At 43.1% G+C, this 17,432-nt stretch overlaps 1 protein-coding gene across 2 annotated transcripts in view; it reads left to right on the top strand.

Annotated features, from left to right (window-relative positions):
• Positions 1 to 16,179, top strand: part of BCL2L11 (BCL2 like 11) — a 35,699-nt gene extending 19,520 nt beyond the window's left edge. For both annotated transcript variants that reach the window (XM_066625072.1, XM_066625081.1), the window contains exon 4: positions 15,907 to 16,179. In XM_066625072.1, coding sequence (XP_066481169.1) covers positions 15,907 to 15,996 — 90 coding nt within the window. In that variant the 3' untranslated portion in view covers positions 15,997 to 16,179. The remainder of the gene's footprint in view (positions 1 to 15,906) is intronic.
• The last annotated feature ends 1,253 nt before the right edge of the window (positions 16,180 to 17,432 follow it).

The following is a 17,432-nucleotide window of genomic DNA, read 5'->3' as shown; positions in this document are numbered from 1 at the left end:
CCACAAGGCATGTTTAAATGCACTAATTCCATATAGCAGCTGATATGTTCATTAGCATCTGCCCAGGTGGCTAACTGCCAACATGCTAGTGCATACATACATACAAATGCATGTGCACTGGGAAATGGCATAGCACATGCTATGGTTTGTTGTTGACCCCCACTCCATTTCTGTATGCTCCTTTCCGTTACTTCAGGACCTCCTATCTCCATTAAATCAGTACTGTTTTATTCCGTTTGGTATTTATACTGGGGGTTTTTGGAGGTGGGGGTGTTTTTTAATATAAGATTTTTGTGACTCTTAGTGTTGGATTGTATCTCATGATTTTTAGATCTGCATTCTGTTCCTGTTCTGTTGTGCACATTGCACAGAGTTGATTTTATATACAACACATAAAAACAGGTTCAGCTCTTCTTGCAGGTGGTATGCAAACCTGCTATTGGCCCCTCTACAGACATTTCCTACCACTCAGCTATTGACCTCTTTCTTATGCTGGATCTGCTCCATTGCATCCAGCAAGCATAGATGCTCATTTATTTTAGCAGAAGTGAAACCCAATTACTTATTCACTCCTGGAACCTGCCTATATCCCAGACCTCTCTTTTCTCACCCTGAAGCTTTATACAGCACTCTGTACCAAAGGGAGAAGCTGCAGTTCCATAGCAGAATGCCTGCTTTGCATGCGGAAGACCCCAGGTTCAGTCCTTGGCAGGGAAAAATTTCTGTCTGAAACCCAGGAGAGCTTCTGTGTTGTCTGTATCAACACTACTGAGTAAGATAGACCGTTGATCTGATTCAGTATGTGGCAGCCTTCTGTGTTCCTCTATATCTGGAGGCATGGCAGGAGAAGCACATGGCTGTGATTACACAAATAGGATTTAATAAGTTAGAATGAGCATATTGAACTGTGCCCAGCCAGTGGAGATCTTAAATGTTGATAGAATGTGATCTCTCAGAAGTCCCAGTTAAGAATCTGGTTGCCATAGTCTGGATCAGTTGAAGTTTCCAAACACATTACACTATGTTATACTACAAACTCTTGTCTCATCAAGTTTAGAACTATCATACAGATTAATATCATTAGTGCTCTTCCTTTGCTTATTGGTAAGAGCATTTCATGCTAAAAATGCATGAAGTACTTTGGCTGAGAAATTTTAAAGTCTCATTTCAACTGAGCAGCTCCTGCCTGGAGTAGAGAACTGAACACAGTAGCCTCAAACTAGGCAGAAGGTCATGCAGAAGTAATTTCTGGCTGCTGGGCTAGGTGAGTTCAGGGAAGCATAGCTCTCAGAGCATGGGGCTAGGCTGAGTTTTTCAAATTAACTTTGAGAGCTAAGGACAGAGGTGAGTAGCACCTGAAATGATCAGGGGACAAGTAAAACAGGATCCTGAAGTTGAAACTGGGACTGAATCTCAGTGATATATGCAAATGGTAAGCTTGATGGTTTTTCAAAAGCAATGAGACACTATCAATCTAGTGATGAGATCATGTTTTGGTCTCATCATAGGGGCTGAATTTCTGAATTATTGCAAGGTATACCATAATCAGATCTGTGTTTTTCTCTAGCAATCTAATTTCCTGTCAGCATAAACAGACACTGTGTAAAATAATCCTAAGGACATTTGTGCTGCTATACAGTTTTGTAGTGCAGGGGTGAGTCGAGTGGGCATAACAAAAATTACTAAATCTGTTTTCAGCTAGCTGAAAAGCAAACAAAAAATCAACATGAGATTCAATATAAGGTATACAAGTCCTGTTCTGGTTCACTTGATGTTCTTGCATGTTTACCCATTACAGCTGTGAGTAAATAAATTACATCACAATGTGGGCATTCTTTAGCAACAGCCATTAAAGTAGATGTTAGCTTAAAATTAGAATTGTGTGTACAAAACGGATTATTAATTGCCTTTCATCTCCTCCTTGACAGAATATCCCAAATTCCTTTTAAAAACTTTCCTAAATTTGAAAAGCAGCTGTGGGACCTTGTGAATTTGATCAGAACAGTAGGGGTAGGGTATGTGTGCTTAACCCTTCCCTTGTAGCCCTTTTCTGTCATCAGAATCACACCAGCTGCTTTTCTATTCACAAAGGGAAAGATACAGGGTTCTCTTTTTTTTTTACTTGTTGGGAAAATAGCTAGTGAGAGGTTACCTTCATTGGAGTGTTAAAAAGCCCTTCCCCAATAATTGTTCTATTCAAACTTCCACAATTGCACTTAAAACAGCAATTTAAGACTTCTTGGATGTCATATTTGAATTGTTTAGTTTGGACCTTACGAGTTTGACATGAGTGAGCCTGTAAGTAAAATTGATAGAAAAAGCATTGTGTTTGAATTTCACTAATACATGTATATAGACTAGTATTTAAGTGGGGTATAGTTATATAATTGTGGGAAAAATTAAAATGTTCAGAAAAAAGGAGACTCACTCCTTTTTCATAAAGGTTGACATACATGAGGAAAGGGTTAGGGTCCTCATGAACTCTTAAAAATCACTATTAAAGTTTCTGGTGTCTTTTTGAAAGAGGCCTGTGGGTAGTGGGAAGAGGATAAACAGATCAGTGAGTAGGTACTTAAGTGAGTTCATCAGCAGTTTTCAGTTCAGAATTGCCTTAAGTTCAACAGCAAAGGCTATGCATATTAGTGGAAAAATTGACACCGGCCGAGTCTGGAGGATGGACATGGTTTGGTTCCATATGGTTTTTCAAACTTTTTTCCCCAGGTCTGAGGCTGTATAACATCTTTAAAATGGAAAATATACAAAACATTAACGTATGGTCCAGTATTAAAAATGCAACATTTAAACCCAGGGTTTTTAACTGTAGACAAATTCAGTTGTAGCATTGGGAGAAAAGCACATATTTATCAGAAAATGTAGTAGGCAAAACATGTGAACTGCTGTACTTTCCCTGTCAAATTTGTATGGTGGTTGGAATTGAGCTGCGGGACTCCCCCTAGTTCCAATCTCGTCTCTGCTATGAATTCCTGCTAGATGGTCTTGGGCAAGCTAGTCCTCCTCAGCCTTTTTTCCCCAGCTTCAGTATGGGGATAATATTATTCACCGACAACATAAAGAGAACACATATGAAGCACTTTGGACCTCCAGAAAGTACAGTATAATTTATAAGTATTTGGTGCATTTTTGCTTTTTGGGTGGCAGTATACCAAAGGAGACCTTAACTGAATGAAGGTCACAAAAGTTTTACTGAGTGTTTCAGTTGCTCTGCTGACACTTTTGCACTGAGAAATTAAACACATAAAGTTTTTTTCACGCATTTTATTTATTTATTTGTTTGTTTGTTTGTTTGTGACATCAAGATGAAACTGTGGGGAAAGCTTGAACTATTAAGTCTGTATGTCTCAAATAGCTATTACAGGTTGAGGAGCAGGCCCAGTAGAAAGGTAACTGACCCTAGGTTTACTGCTTACCAGCAAAATCATGATTGCTTTTATTGAAAATGTGGCAGAGGCACACTTTTACATGTCATGCAAGTGCACATAGGATGTCACTGGTTGACTGTGGCTCTGAACAGGTTAATTCCCTGCCTTTACCCTGCAGCTGTCTGGAGGTATACACTATGTGCAAAGGGGGAAAATTGACTTCCTGTTAAACTCTATTGGAAATTGGGTATTTCAGAATTGTTCACTTTATTTGCTACTGTTCAGAAGCACAGGAGTAGCATTACATCTTTGTCAGGAGGCAGGTCTTCTGTTTCTCTCCTGGACATGTACAGACATGTACACCTACCAGTAAATACAGTCTGATGCTTTCTTCTTTTTTTCTTTTTACAAATAGTGAGGAGATTGCAGTTTGGTGCCTCTTGCTGCAATGAAACCAACTTTCAAAAGCATTTAAACTTTAGGATTAGTTTTTTTTAATGGTAGTGTCTCCCATTTTACTACAAAATGATCTTGGGAGGAAGATCCCTTGGGATTACTGTTATACTGCTATTGCCTTTTTTCATTTTCATTAAGAGTGCAGTTCTTCCTTATGCAGTGTTGGCAGACCAAATAGCCTTACTTGAAAGCTCTTGTGTTATCACTACAAACTGATCTGTAACAGCGACATGATATTCCCACAGGGGATATGAAGAATTTGCAAGTAGAATTCCATTAAGGAATCCTTATATTAGCCACCTAACTTGACTGTGAGGAGTTTGGGAAAGAGAAGACATTTGTAGGGGGAAAGGGGCAAGTGGGTAAGGATCATCCTTACCCCCAACTTCCCATCAATTGGGCTGTTTCCAATTTCAAAGCTTAAGTGGAGGAAAAGTGACTGCAGGAAGGGTTAAGCCCTGGCTCTCTGATGCCCCAACGTTATTCGCATCATTTGTTGAAGTTATTCAAGTTAAATGCAGTGTTTTCCAGGCTGCAATTTTCAGCTTAAGAAATATTTCCTCAATACTGTTTTGCTTCCCGTTATTTATTTGTTTTGGCTAAACTTCTCTGGTTGTTTAGTGAGTGTGTTATATTTAGCTCCTTCCCGTTTTTTACGCCTTTTTTCCTACCATGTTGCTTTTCTGTTCAGTTGGCAAAGCATCACACACCTGATTTGTCACAGCAAAATGTGCAAAAGGGTGTGTGATAGTGAAATGTTGTGATGAGTCATTTGGTTTATGTATGAAATGGGTTTTCAGAAAGCTTTTTGGTTTCCTCATTCATATCTGGAAACTCAAGAAGAATGTTAAGCCAAATGTTACTACTGATAACAATAGTAAACTCACAAGAGACTTCAGAACGAGTGAGTGGCTGTCAAGGTCTGTTTCCGATGCACCTGCTTCCCTGGATTGAACTTGCAGTTTGTTTTGATTTGATATTTCTTCGTTCCTCTGCTGTGCCAGTTCAGATGCTTTGCATCACTCCGTGTACGTAAAGGTGATTACAGCCCTGAAATTAACCCTTGAGGAACTGATTACTCAAGAGAATTACAGCTGTCCCGGTTTGGAGACTGTATGTGTTTGGGTTCTCTTAAGGCACCTTTAAACCTTCCCACCTCAAACGTATTTGCAAATTGATTATAGCATCTGTCACCCATAATTCTTCAAACTTTTAAACTGACCCATGGAGATGGGGTATGCCACAATTTCCACAGCTGTAATGTCTCCAAAAGTAGCATATCAGTTTTGGAGGAACATTGCACCAGTGCCTCCCACAGATATGCTGTCACAAATGTTGGGCTGACACTCTCACTGGCTCTTCTCTTTCTTCATAGACTTCTGTATGGTCACTATTGGTCCTTGTCCCTTAGTATCCCTACCTCACCATTCCTCCATTTTATCCTCCCAACAAGCCTGTAAGGCAAGTCAGGCTCAGAAATGGTGATTTGCCCAAGGCCATGCTGAATGAGCTTCATGACCTGGTGAGGTTTTGAATCTCTCTCCAGTTGTCATTCCAACAGTTAATCACTATATCACGCTGGCCTTGAAAAAACAAAGGTACAGCCACCCTTTCCACTCTGGTAGGGAGATGCTCCCCTTCCCTGGATTCAAACCAGCATTGTCATGACACACCAAGCTGTCCCCTGTGCTGATTCTCCTGCCACTAGTTATTAGGTCAGCTCCCCTTCACCTTGGTGCTGTTTTAAAATAGAAGCAAATAATTTAAAAGGTTGGCATATGTCTTCCTCTGAAGTGTAGACAGGACCGGGAGCACACCCTGACCTGGGTTTCCTTTGTATAGCTAGGCCTTGAAGGGGAAGGGAGCCTCAAGATTTCACCCTTTGGATATGGTGAACTCTATGCCTGAAATAACACATTTTTGGCAGTCTGCATCATCACATCTGCACCTGCCCTGAAAAACACTGCCACTGAAAGGAGCTGCGTTGGCAAGAACCACTGTGATGGTTAAGTAATTACCACCTACATCTGCATCACCCTTAACTGGCATTGCTCCAGCTGGAATCCAGCTAACTATGTACAGGTTTATTATTTCCTGATGTTTAAAGGACTCTACCACAGTTTCACAGGGCTTGGTTTTATGCCTGAGCATGTCTCCCTCCATCCCCAGTTCTCCTCTTGCTTATCTTTGATGCATTTTGTAGTAGTATTCTACATCTATATACCAACTTCAAGTGTTTCATTTTATACTCTCCTTATGAAGCTTTAGCATCCTCCGCAACCTGTGTATTTTCAGCCACTCACTTGTCTCCCACCTCTGGGTCTGACTTCATAAGGGCATTTTATTTTGCACTTGTGCTAGTATTGGAGACTCAAGACAAACTGGAGGGCCATATGTTGTACCTCTGTTTGCACCTCTGCAGATTCCACGTACAGTTTGCAGCATTGAGAACATAAGAAGAGCCCTGCTGGATCAGGCCAAAGGCCCATCTAGTCCAGCTTCCTGTATCTCACAGTGGCCCACCAAATGCCCCAGGGAGCACACAAGACAACATACACAATCTGCATCCCGGTGCCCACCCTTGCATGTGGCAATCAGAGGCAGCCTGCCTCTAAAACCAAGACCTTGCACATACCTACTTTGACTTGTAACCAGTAATGAACTTTTCCTCCAGAAAAGTTCCCTCTTGTCCAGTTCCCTCTTAAAGGCATCCAGTCAAGATGCCATCACTACCTTCTGTGGCAAAGAGTTCCACAAACTAATTACGCGCTGGGTAAAGAAATATTTTATGTCCTAACTCTCCCAACATTCAACTTTTGTGGATGTCCCCTGGTTCTGGTGTTATGTGAGAGGGAAAAAGAGCGTCTCTCTGTCCATCCCCTGCATGATTTTGTATGTCTCAATCATGTCCCCCCCTCAGGTGACTCTTTTCTAGACTGAAGAGGCCCAAACGCTGTAGTCTTTCCTCATAGGGAAGGTGCCCCAGCCCTGTATGTGATACTCCGGTGCAATTGGTGCATTGAGCCTGGATCTTCAGGCCTTCATGGCTTCCATGAAAATCCTGGGTCTGTCCATCTGTGTAGCCCATTCTTATCCCATCTTTCCTTTTTTTGGGGGGGGATTTCAAGAGCAGTTGCATTTAAAGGGCTCCCAGGGGAGTTCCCACCATGCTCTGACTAGATCCAGACCCATTTGGCTTTAGCCTGGTTGCCTGATGTGCCTTTAGGCCAGTGTGAAAAACAGTCCATGTGCTGAAGGAAAAACCATGATACTGTACATGTTTACTCAGAAGTAAGTTCCAGTTGTAATCAGTGGCACTGACTCCCAGGATAGTGTGCATAGGGCTGCAGCCTTAATGATTGCAGGAAATGAATTCTTTTTTTGTGTGTTAATATCTGCCACGCTCTGTCTTCTGAATCTAAGGCAGTGATTTTCAACCTTTTTCATCTCACAACACACTGACAAGATACTAAAATTGTCAAGGCACAATATCAGTTTTTTGACAATTGACAAGGCACACCATGCTGTTGGTGGGGGGGTTCAGATCACCCAATGACCCTTCCCCAAACTCCCATGGCACACGTGCAGACCATTGGTGGCACACCAGTATGCCATGGCATAGTGGTTGAAAATGGCTGATCTAAGGCAATTACAGGTGGGACCTCTGTATCTACTGACTTGGTATCAGTGATTTGACTCACCACTGATACTGAAGTCCACCTTTAAATGCCTTATAACAAGGAAAAAAGCATCAAAATCCAATTTCCTACTTTCATGCTGTTAAGTAATTATGACTTCATTGTACTAGATTCCAATATGCACCCCATCTGGTGGCATGTAGCGTCTATACCAATGCTTTCTGGGGCAACAATGGAGGAGCAAGAAACCTGGAAGTGGGTCTTTAAAACTATTTTTCCACTATTTGGTATCCACTGATTTTTTTTTTTTATCCAGTGGGGGTTCCAGAAAGGAACAGTGTTCCAGAAAGGGCAGTGTTTCTCAAACTGTGGGTCAGGACCCACTAGGTAGGTCATGAGCCAATTTCAGATGGGTCCCCATTCATTTCAATATTGTTTTAAATATATTAGACTTGATGCTACCATGGTATGTGACTGTGTTTGAGGAAATGTTACAGACCTGTACTTTTAACATGCTACTATATAAATTCTTTTAACAATGAAAGTAAATGGAACTTACTCCTGGGTAAGTGTGGGTAGGATTGTTAAAAATTTTCCTGCTTGATGATATCACTTCCAGTCATGACATCACTTCCAGTGGGTCCTGACAGATTCTCATTCTAAAAGTGGGTCCCGGTGCTAAATGCGTGAGAACCACTGCCTTAGGGAAATAATATTTGGGATTGTTTAGGCACTGGTTTAGGCACTTACAGGGGCAACATGACAGTCATCGCATGGTGGAATAAATATACCCATCTCCTGTTTGCCACACAGGTAGTATTTATGGCACATGGAGTTCCTGATTAGCATGCTTCTTCCCCTTAGAAAAGGAAGGTCACACAAACCGGGTGTCTGTGCAAAGCAGACCTATTTGATACTTTTTGTCTAGAGGCAGGGAAGGGGCGCATGCCCACTTCCCTGTCCCATGAAGACCATCAGCACCCTGATAAGTGTCTAAATCAGGGTTTGGATTCATATATATGTATTTTCTGTGTATGTTTAAAAAGTCTTTTTAGCATGCTTTTTGGGCAGCATCACCCTCTTTTTGTGGCTTTCCATATACTAGACTTAGCATTTGGAGGGATTGCACCCTACTGATTTTATTCAGTCTTTCTGCTGCCTTTGATAGCCTTCCTTAAGCTTGCTTTGAGCAGCAGTGCAGTCTGTTTTTTTAAATTACAGCTTAAAATAAAGCCCCTACAGTTTTGAAAGTCAACTTGCAAGAGGCTAATTTTGGAACAATCCCATACATCCAAGATAAAAATCACAGGCTGTTGTTAGAGTACTTCTACAGGAACTGCTGACACAAAACTGATTTCCTCCCATCTTGTTATGTAGAGATGGAAGGGAAGTGCCTTGGTCTTATTGTAGTCTCATTTTGTCAGGTGAGTTGGGGCAAAGCCTGGGGTAGCTGACATACTCTGCAGCTGCTACTATGCCTCCCTTGCACTGTCTCTGGAAATGTCAGCTGTATTCTTTCTGCAGCTAAATTGTTGCATGGCTTGAAAACCAAAGGGAAGTGTCTTGTGGCATGTAACAGTTTGTACCTAGGTGAGTTGCACCTCCTGCTCCTGGCTCTTTTTCTAGGAGCACTTGCTTTTTCTAGCTGAAGAAATAGAGTGCAGTAATATTGACACATTTCCGTCCCCTCTCTTATCTCTTCACAAAAGAGAATCTTGCGTCCCTTGAAGGGGTAACTGATTTACTGTGGCATCTGATGAAATGGGCTGTCATCCATGACAACTTCATGCTATAATCACTCTATTAGCCTTTTAGATTATACAAGATTATTTATTGTTTTTACTGCAACTTAAGAAGAGCTTCCTATATCTCACAGTGGCCCACCAGATGCCTCCAAAAGTCTCGTTGAACCCAGAACAACTTTGGAGAAAATATGTTTAGTATTCTGATGAGGCCAAAAGCCCATGAAGTCTAGCATCCTGTTTCCCACAGTGGTCCACCAATTACCTGTGGGAGCCCCTCGTTATAACCCCTGTCCACCATTGCTCTCCTGTAATTGGTATTCAGAGGCATACTGAATACCATACTGAATCTCTTAACCTGGTGGTAACATCTAGTGCTTCGGTTTTCAAACTCTCCTGGAGTTTGAAACCTGCAGTAAGGCCTTGCAGGGGCGGGGGGAAGGCAGCAATGCAATCCCCAGGATCACGCCGCTTGGGGGCTGCAGGGACTGGGGTGCACTCACCAGTCCCTGCGGCAGCGTCCTGAAGGTGCGGGGAGCCCTGCGTGAGCCTCTGCAGGGCTCCCCAGGTCAGCAGCAGTGAAAGTGAGTGATCATGCTCTGCCTCTGCAAAACCAGAGGTGGGGTGCAATTGCTCACTTTCACTGCTGCTGACCTGGGGAGCCCTGCAGAGGCTCGCGCAGGGCTCCCTGCACCCTCAGGACGCTGCTGCAGGGACTGGTGAGTGCACCCCAGTCCCTGCAGCCCTGTAGAAGTGAAAGTGGAGCGATTGTGCTCCGCTTCCGGTTTAGAGGAGATGGGGCGTGATCGCCCCACTTTCACTTTGGAAGCCTCAGGGAGCCCTGCAGACGGTTGCACAGGGCCCCTCGGGAGGCTGCAGGAGGCTGTGGTGAGTGCAGCCAGTCCCCTGCAGCCCTCTAAGTGACGCGATCCTGGGGATTGTGCCACCATCTCCTCCCTGCCTCCTGGCTGCCCCTGCCCCTTAAGGCAAAGCGGCCAGGGCCGTCAGGCTGGGGCGTCATGACGCCCGAGTCTGAAAACCTCTGATCTAGTGTTAGATCTATTCTCCATGAATTTGCCTTATTCCCTTTTAAAGCTATCTAGACCAGTGGCCATCACCACATCTTGAGGGAGTTCCATAGATATATGTCAAGTGAAGAACTCAACTTGTCCATTCTTCTCCCACCAGTCAGTTTCATTGGATGGCTCACTAGTTCTGGTGTTGTGGCATTCTTCTCTCTCCACATCACACGTAATTTTTTAAGCTACAGTCATGTTCCCTCTTAGCTGTTCCCCCCCCCCAAACCAGGGGTTTTCAAACTCTCTAGGAGAGTTTGAACTGCTCTAAGTCATTGCAGGGGCAGGGGGAGGCAGCAGGGGATGGGGGAGGCAGCAATGCGATCCCCTGGATTGTGCCACTCAGGGGGTTGCAGGGGCTTGGCTGTACTTACCAGAGCCTCCTGGGGGTGCGGAAAGCCCTCCGCAAGCGTCTTCAGGGCTCCCCGATGCTTTAGAAGTGAAAGTGGAGCAATTGTGCTCCACTTCTGGTTTAGTGGAGGCGGGGTGCAATTGCTCCACTTTCACTTCTAAAGCATCGGGAAGCCCTGAAGATGTTCACGCAGGGCTCCCCGCACCCCAGGAGGCTGCAGAAGGTAAGTACAGTCATGCTCCTGCAGCCCCCTGAGCAGCGTGATCCTCAGGATGATGTCGCTGCCTCTGGGCTGCCCCACCCCTTAAGGGGAAAGAGGCCAGGGCCCTCAGGCTGGGGTATCACAATGCCCCAGTTGGAAAAGCCCTGCTCTAAACTAAAAAGTCTCAAACACTACAAGCCTTTCCTTATAAAAGAAAGTGCTCTAGCCTCCTGATCATTTTGGTTGCCCTCCTGAATTGTTCCGGCTCTACAATACCCTTTTTGAGGTGTGGTAGCCAGAACTGTGCAGAGTATTCTAGAAAGGCTGCCACATAGATTTTCACATGAGCATTAAAATACTAGCAGTTTTATTTTCAGTACCTTTTCCAGTGATTCTCTAGCGTGGAATTTGCTGCCTTCATAGCAGCTGCACGCAGGATCCGTGTTTGTATTGTGCTATCTACTACAGCCCTAAGATCTCCTTCCTGGTTTGTCACCTGGAGCACAGACATTTTTCAATGTTTATGTGAACCTGAGCTTTTTTTTGTTGAAACATGCATCATTCTGCACTTGTCATCTTGTTGCCATTTGCCTAGTTCAAAACGATCCTTTTGGAACTTTTCATAAACTGTTGTGTTCCTGTAAAGCATACATTTGTCACTTTTGGACATGATATTTTTAGGTATACGTGTAAAATATTGCACAGCAATACCTTAACAGTTCAAGGTGGTGAGGAGGCCTTTAGTCCTCTCAGAACAAATACCTTCTTGTTAGGGACAGAAAATTATTTTTATTAGCATGACTGGCCATCTTAGTTTCCTCTTTCTTGCCGCATGTAGACCTTATCTAATGTTGAGTGTTGCCAGCATATTAAAATTTGCCTGCCTAATTTGTGTTACATGGCTCCCTCCTTTTTACTGTATCCACTTACAAATACATCTTTCTCAAATGCATACACACCCCAAAACTGAACCAATTGTTTACACAGGTGGAGTCACTTGAGAATAATTTAGAGGTTCACTAGTTCATTAGCTCTGGCATGGATTGCCTATAGCTTTATTTAGGTTCTTAGCACAAACTGCACCAAATCACTGGTTTCTCAGATAAATTATAGCTACCAGATTCATTCTTTGAGATTCCCAAACCTTTTTGAGTCAACCATTTAGACAATGATACAATTATACTCTGAGAATACCATTCTGTTTTTGGCTTCCTGTATTTTTTCCTCTTCTGTCCACTGTACCAGATCTCATAAATTATATACCATTTGTTGGTTGTAGCAAACCTCACATTAAAGTCAGTGGCAGCCAATTAAGCAATGTAGAACAAGCTTAAATATAACTACAGTTGCTCCAAATTCATTGTCAAAGAGGCTTAAGCATTCTCAAACTACATAATTCTTTGCTTTTAGTTGTCAGCCTGCAGTAAACTGTCAGGCAGGCCTCAGTCAGTAGGTGGGGTTAGTTGCCATGGGAGGCGTGAGCTTTTCCATTTAGGGTGGATCTGCATTTGACCAAGAGGTGGAGTGCCAAAGCAACCACGCACATAAGGAGGAATATATACCCTAGGAATTTTTAATACTGCTGTGTGGCTGTGTGCTTCCCACTTGCATGATTTATTTGCTTGTCCCGGGGCTAAGAATAAGGACATGCTGCCTGGTAAATGTGTTGTTGCACACTGCAAGCAAAACACCCATCCCTGTGACAGGGAAGAGAGATACAGAGGAGTGACATGTACACTGCAAAAACACTAGTGGGTATAGTGCTTCTTGAGCCTTTCCTGAAACGTGTGTGTGGAGAGAGAGAGTCTAGAGCCAGACCAGGTTGATCATGCAAGTGCATGTCCTGGCCCCTTCCCTTGCTTTCTTGTCCATTTCCTGAATTAAAAGTACCTGCTTAAAAAAAGGTAGATTAACTAGCACACTTAAAAAGGGTTTAGATGAACTCGCTGTTCTCCTTACGATTAGGAGAATTAACCAGCACGTGAAGGGAAGGAGCAGGATGTGCGCACGTGGGGCTGGTTCTCATGGTATTGCTTGACCTATTTATTGCATTTACAGAGAACAAACAGATGTTAACCCAATTGTGAGGGCCCTGGTAAAGGGGGCATTAATGACACTTTGCTGTGATCTTGATTCATGGGCAGCTCCATTTGGCTGTTACTGGCTAAAGGAAAACTAAACTTGTTAGGGCTAAAAAGTCTAATGTTTCACGTAGCTAGCTTTTGAGTGGGATGGCTGGCTATCAGGATTATTCATTCTTGGAGCAATTTGGGTAGCTTGCTGCCTGCCTCTTTTTAGAACTACCTATTGGTGCAGTCCTAACTAAGTGTGGAACGGGCAGGCCAGTTGGCCTGTGCTGTATCCACCACAAGTTTCGGGCTGGCTGAGGCTTGGTCCAAGGCAACGGGAAAAAATTCCCCTTACCCCAACAAGAGCCACAGTAGCCCCAATGTGGCTACTCAAACCTGAGCCACCTCAAGAGGTGGCGCAAAGCCAAGCAGCCCAGGGCTGGTCCAGGCTTCCCAGGAATGGGGATCCACTTGTGCTGGATCCTAGTGCCGCCTCCCGCTCTCCACCTGCCCACGGGCCTGCCTGTTGCCCGCCCTCCCTCCACCCCCAGAACGCCTCCCACCCATCTCCTTCCAGCCCTCCCTATGCCCCCCAGACCTCCACACTGGCCTGGAAAGGCCAGCATGAACTCACCCAGCCTGGGGCCCATGTCGGCACTTGGAGGCCAGCGCACATCCTTGCGCTGGGCTCCCCACCTCAAAAGGAGGCACAAACATGCTTTACAACACATTTGTGACCCTCCTGGGCTGGTGCAAGAGACTTGTGCCAACCCAGCACCGGGTCAGGATTGCGACCTATGTCACTCAAATGTGTTTTTAGAGAACATAGGACATGCAAAATTTTGTCTTGAGAAGCCATTGTTCACTATTGCAGTCAATGGCAGTCTTTTTGCTAAGTGCTCAAGCCATTCATATTATCTTCATAATCTTTACAAAGATTCAATGATGTAGCCTAGTATTATTATCCCTCATATTAAAAAAGTATGGTTTGTGCTACATGAATCAGCCCAAGGGAACTGTGGGCTTGTGCACTCCTCTTTCCACTTTCACATATGAAAAAAAGGAGAGCAATTGACAAACCTCATTACCACATTTTGTACAATGATAGCCTGGTTTGCTCTAATACTATACCCAGTGATGGTGAACCTTTGACACACATGTCAAGAGTGACATACCATGATGTTTTGGGTGACATGCCAATGTTCACCAACACCCAGCAAACAACTGAGTTTGTTTTACTCATATTTCATTTTTGTAATTATTTGATGTTTCTTTACATAATATGCCCCGCACATGATTGGACTGTATTTTTTTAAATAAATAAATATGTAAAGAATTGTTTCTCTTTTGGTCAGGAGGGTGGGTGATGTGCCAGCAGAGTCAAGTGAGGCATTTTGACGCACGGAGCCCAAAAAGTTTGCCATCACTGCTATAGCCAGTGAAGTGCAGTGGTAGGTGTGTCAGACTAGGAGACTTACTTCATATCTCCATTCAGGACCATACATACTACCATGAGCTCCTTGGAGGAAAGGGGGGGGGTAGACATGTAAAAAAGTAATAGTTAACAAAACACAGTTTTCCAAGTTCATTATTTATTTAATGGATTTATATCCCACTGTATCACTATGCCGCAGATCAATAAGTATTGTATTGGCAACCTTCAGTCTCGAAAGACTATGGTATCGCGCTCTGAAAGGTGGTTCTGGCACAGCGTCTAGTGTGGCTGAAAAGGCCAATCCAGGAGTGACAATCCCTTCCACACCGGGAGCAAGTGCAGTCTGTCCCTGGCCAGTCTCCCTGGCTATGGGCCTTCCTTCTTTGCCTCTTTGCCTCAGACTGTTGGCCAAGTGTCTCTTCAAACTGGGAAAGGCCATGCTGCACAGCCTGCCTCCAAGCGGGCCGCTCAGAGGCCAGGGTTTCCCACCTGTTGAGGTCCATCCCTAAGGCCTTCAGATCCCTCTTGCAGATCAATAAACAATTTTAAAATAGTTTAAAATATTTTCATCTATTTTCATGTGGAATTGTGATTTTATAGGGAAAACGAAAGCTTTCATTCTGTGTGTGTATATGTGTGAGAGAAGGAGAGCATGCTCATGTGCATGGCTACCTTAGGCTGATTTGCATAGTACTAAACCAAAGTTTAGCATTACATCTGTTCACAGGGTGACCAGGTGTCATAACCCCAAAAGAGAACAAGGCACTCCAAAATGTAGGATATTCAAGAAAATGTAGGGCATTATAAAATAAAAGCTAAAAAAAACCCATATATGGATTTCATGTGGTTACTCTATAGTGCTTATTATTAAATTTAAAACTATATTGCATATAATTTATTAATTACAAGAAGGCTAGGTACTGCCTACTCAGTGGAAAAAGGACATTTCAGTTCTTTCAGAGGACACGAAGCTAAAGAAAGAGGACATGTCCTGGAAAAAGAGTATGTCTGGTCACCCTTGTTGTTCAGTGCCACCCACTGAGTTTATGAATGAACTGAATTTAATCTGGGAGTTCCCAGCTCAGAGCTCAGGTTTATCATAGTTGATGTACTGGGTAGTCTGAAGACTGGTTCACACATTCATCCACATCAATTGACTTTTTTATACTTGATGACTGGCTGGTGAATGTGTAAGTGTCTCCATTGAAAAGCACTGTCCTTAATGTGAGACAATATGAACATTCTGTAAGTAATAATATGTCTGAGGTAGGCCTATTCACATGTGGAATTTACCAGTTACAGCCCAATGTTACGCTCCCCCCCCCCCAAAAAAATGTGCCAAAATGACTTGCATTGCATCCTTTGGGGGGGGGGCAGTCCCAAAGGTCTCCTATGCATAATAGAACATTCATTCCCTAACGGGGGTCAGAAGGGTCTACTAGGACTTGTGTAAGTAAGTAAGTAAATAAACTAGCACATCAGTTCTGGCTGGAAATGTTGCCATCATATCTACAGACAGGAAAACTTCATGAATAACCTCTCATTTCCTCTTACAGGGTTTCTTGGATTACCAAGCAGTAAACCACCAGATCATAATTTTGCGCCTGTTGCATTACATCGTTCGCCTCATATGGAGAATGCAGTGACTGCTGCTTAAAGAAGCAATTGGGAATGTTTACTGGTTTCCAGAAACAGCAACCATGAACAGTGCTGGATACAGTTAGCAGGCCTGCCCTAACCTTCAAGGGGACATCCAGTGAATGAGAAGGAGCGTTGGGACTCCAGTATCTGGCGGTTCTGCCTGTTTTCTGAGAAAATGAGCTTTTAAATCAAGATCCTTGTTAAATCATGATGGATTTTTGGAAAAGGGCAAGAAATCTTTTTCAGAAGCAGGATTTCATGTGCGAATAGAGCAGACATTATTTTGTTGTTGCTGAAACTTTTTTTAAAGACACTGCTATATATAAAGCTTTCAAAAAAAAAAAAAAGATTGAATCATGTTGTCCCCTTTTGGAAACATGTAGATTACTTTTGCTTCTGCCCTACAGTGGAATTGACTGAGCCAGCTACTTTGTAAAGCTGCCTTTTTATATATTAGAGACAATGTACAGTTTTTTTCCCTTCCCAAGCAGTGAGAAGCCACACGTTGGCAATGAGTCCTCTGTTCATTCCAAACCACTTTCATATGCAAGAGGGCAGGTCATTAAGGGAAGCTGGTGGAAGCAAGATGGAACGGTTGGAACAGACGTCTGTGATTGCTCCCAACAACAGTTTTGTGCCACCTGAAATTCAGCTACCCTGGTGCTTTTTGCACCAAGGAAAAAGGGTTTGCAAGATAATATGCACCCACCTGCTGTTAAACATCATTTTGGATCTCCAGTTTGGTTGGAGTTTCTGCCTCTTGCAGGCCAAAGGAGAAATCCTGAAATTGATTTGAAAGTTGACGTTAAACTGTGAAAGTTTTAATATTCCAAATAATGACACCAGGTTGCCTTTTTTCCATTTTCTTCCTATATTATTTGTATAGATAAATGTGTGTATTCTATAATGTGTACTGAAGGTGGGGACGGGGACAATGTAGCAATAAGTCCATCACATGTGGGTGAAAGCAGTTCCTACACCTGTGCACTATTGCTCCAATATTATAATGGGGTCCTACTGCATAATTTCAGGCGCTGTTTTGATCCTCAGTTTGGTATTTTACTGTTGTTTAGGTCCAGTTTGGCTGGTTTTTGTTTGTTTTGTTTGTTTTCAAAAAAAAAAAAAAGCACTCTGGATTGCTGCCTTTGTTCTTAGGATATACCTAGCAACCATAATGTGGAATGTATAAGGACTACTGACTCACTGCATAAATTTGAGGTCAACAAACAGCACAGTGTTGAAATTGGTAACAGGGGGGTCAAAACCCCTAAAGATAAAGCAAGAACAAATTGTCTACCTCTACAAAAGGTAGTTAAAATCTTTTAAAAGTAGTGGAACCCATTTTGGGTTTCTTTTTTCATTCTTTTTGAGGCACTAGAATCATATGTTCAGCATAGGTGATTGGCTAGGTTTATCCAATGGGGTTCTTGATGGTTTTAAT

Source organism: Tiliqua scincoides, chromosome 1 (assembly GCF_035046505.1).
Source record: "Tiliqua scincoides isolate rTilSci1 chromosome 1, rTilSci1.hap2, whole genome shotgun sequence".
Classification (NCBI taxonomy): Eukaryota; Metazoa; Chordata; class Lepidosauria; order Squamata; family Scincidae; genus Tiliqua; species Tiliqua scincoides.
The sequence above is the reverse complement of the archived record's forward strand: the minus strand, read 5'-3'. Positions and strand labels throughout refer to the sequence as shown.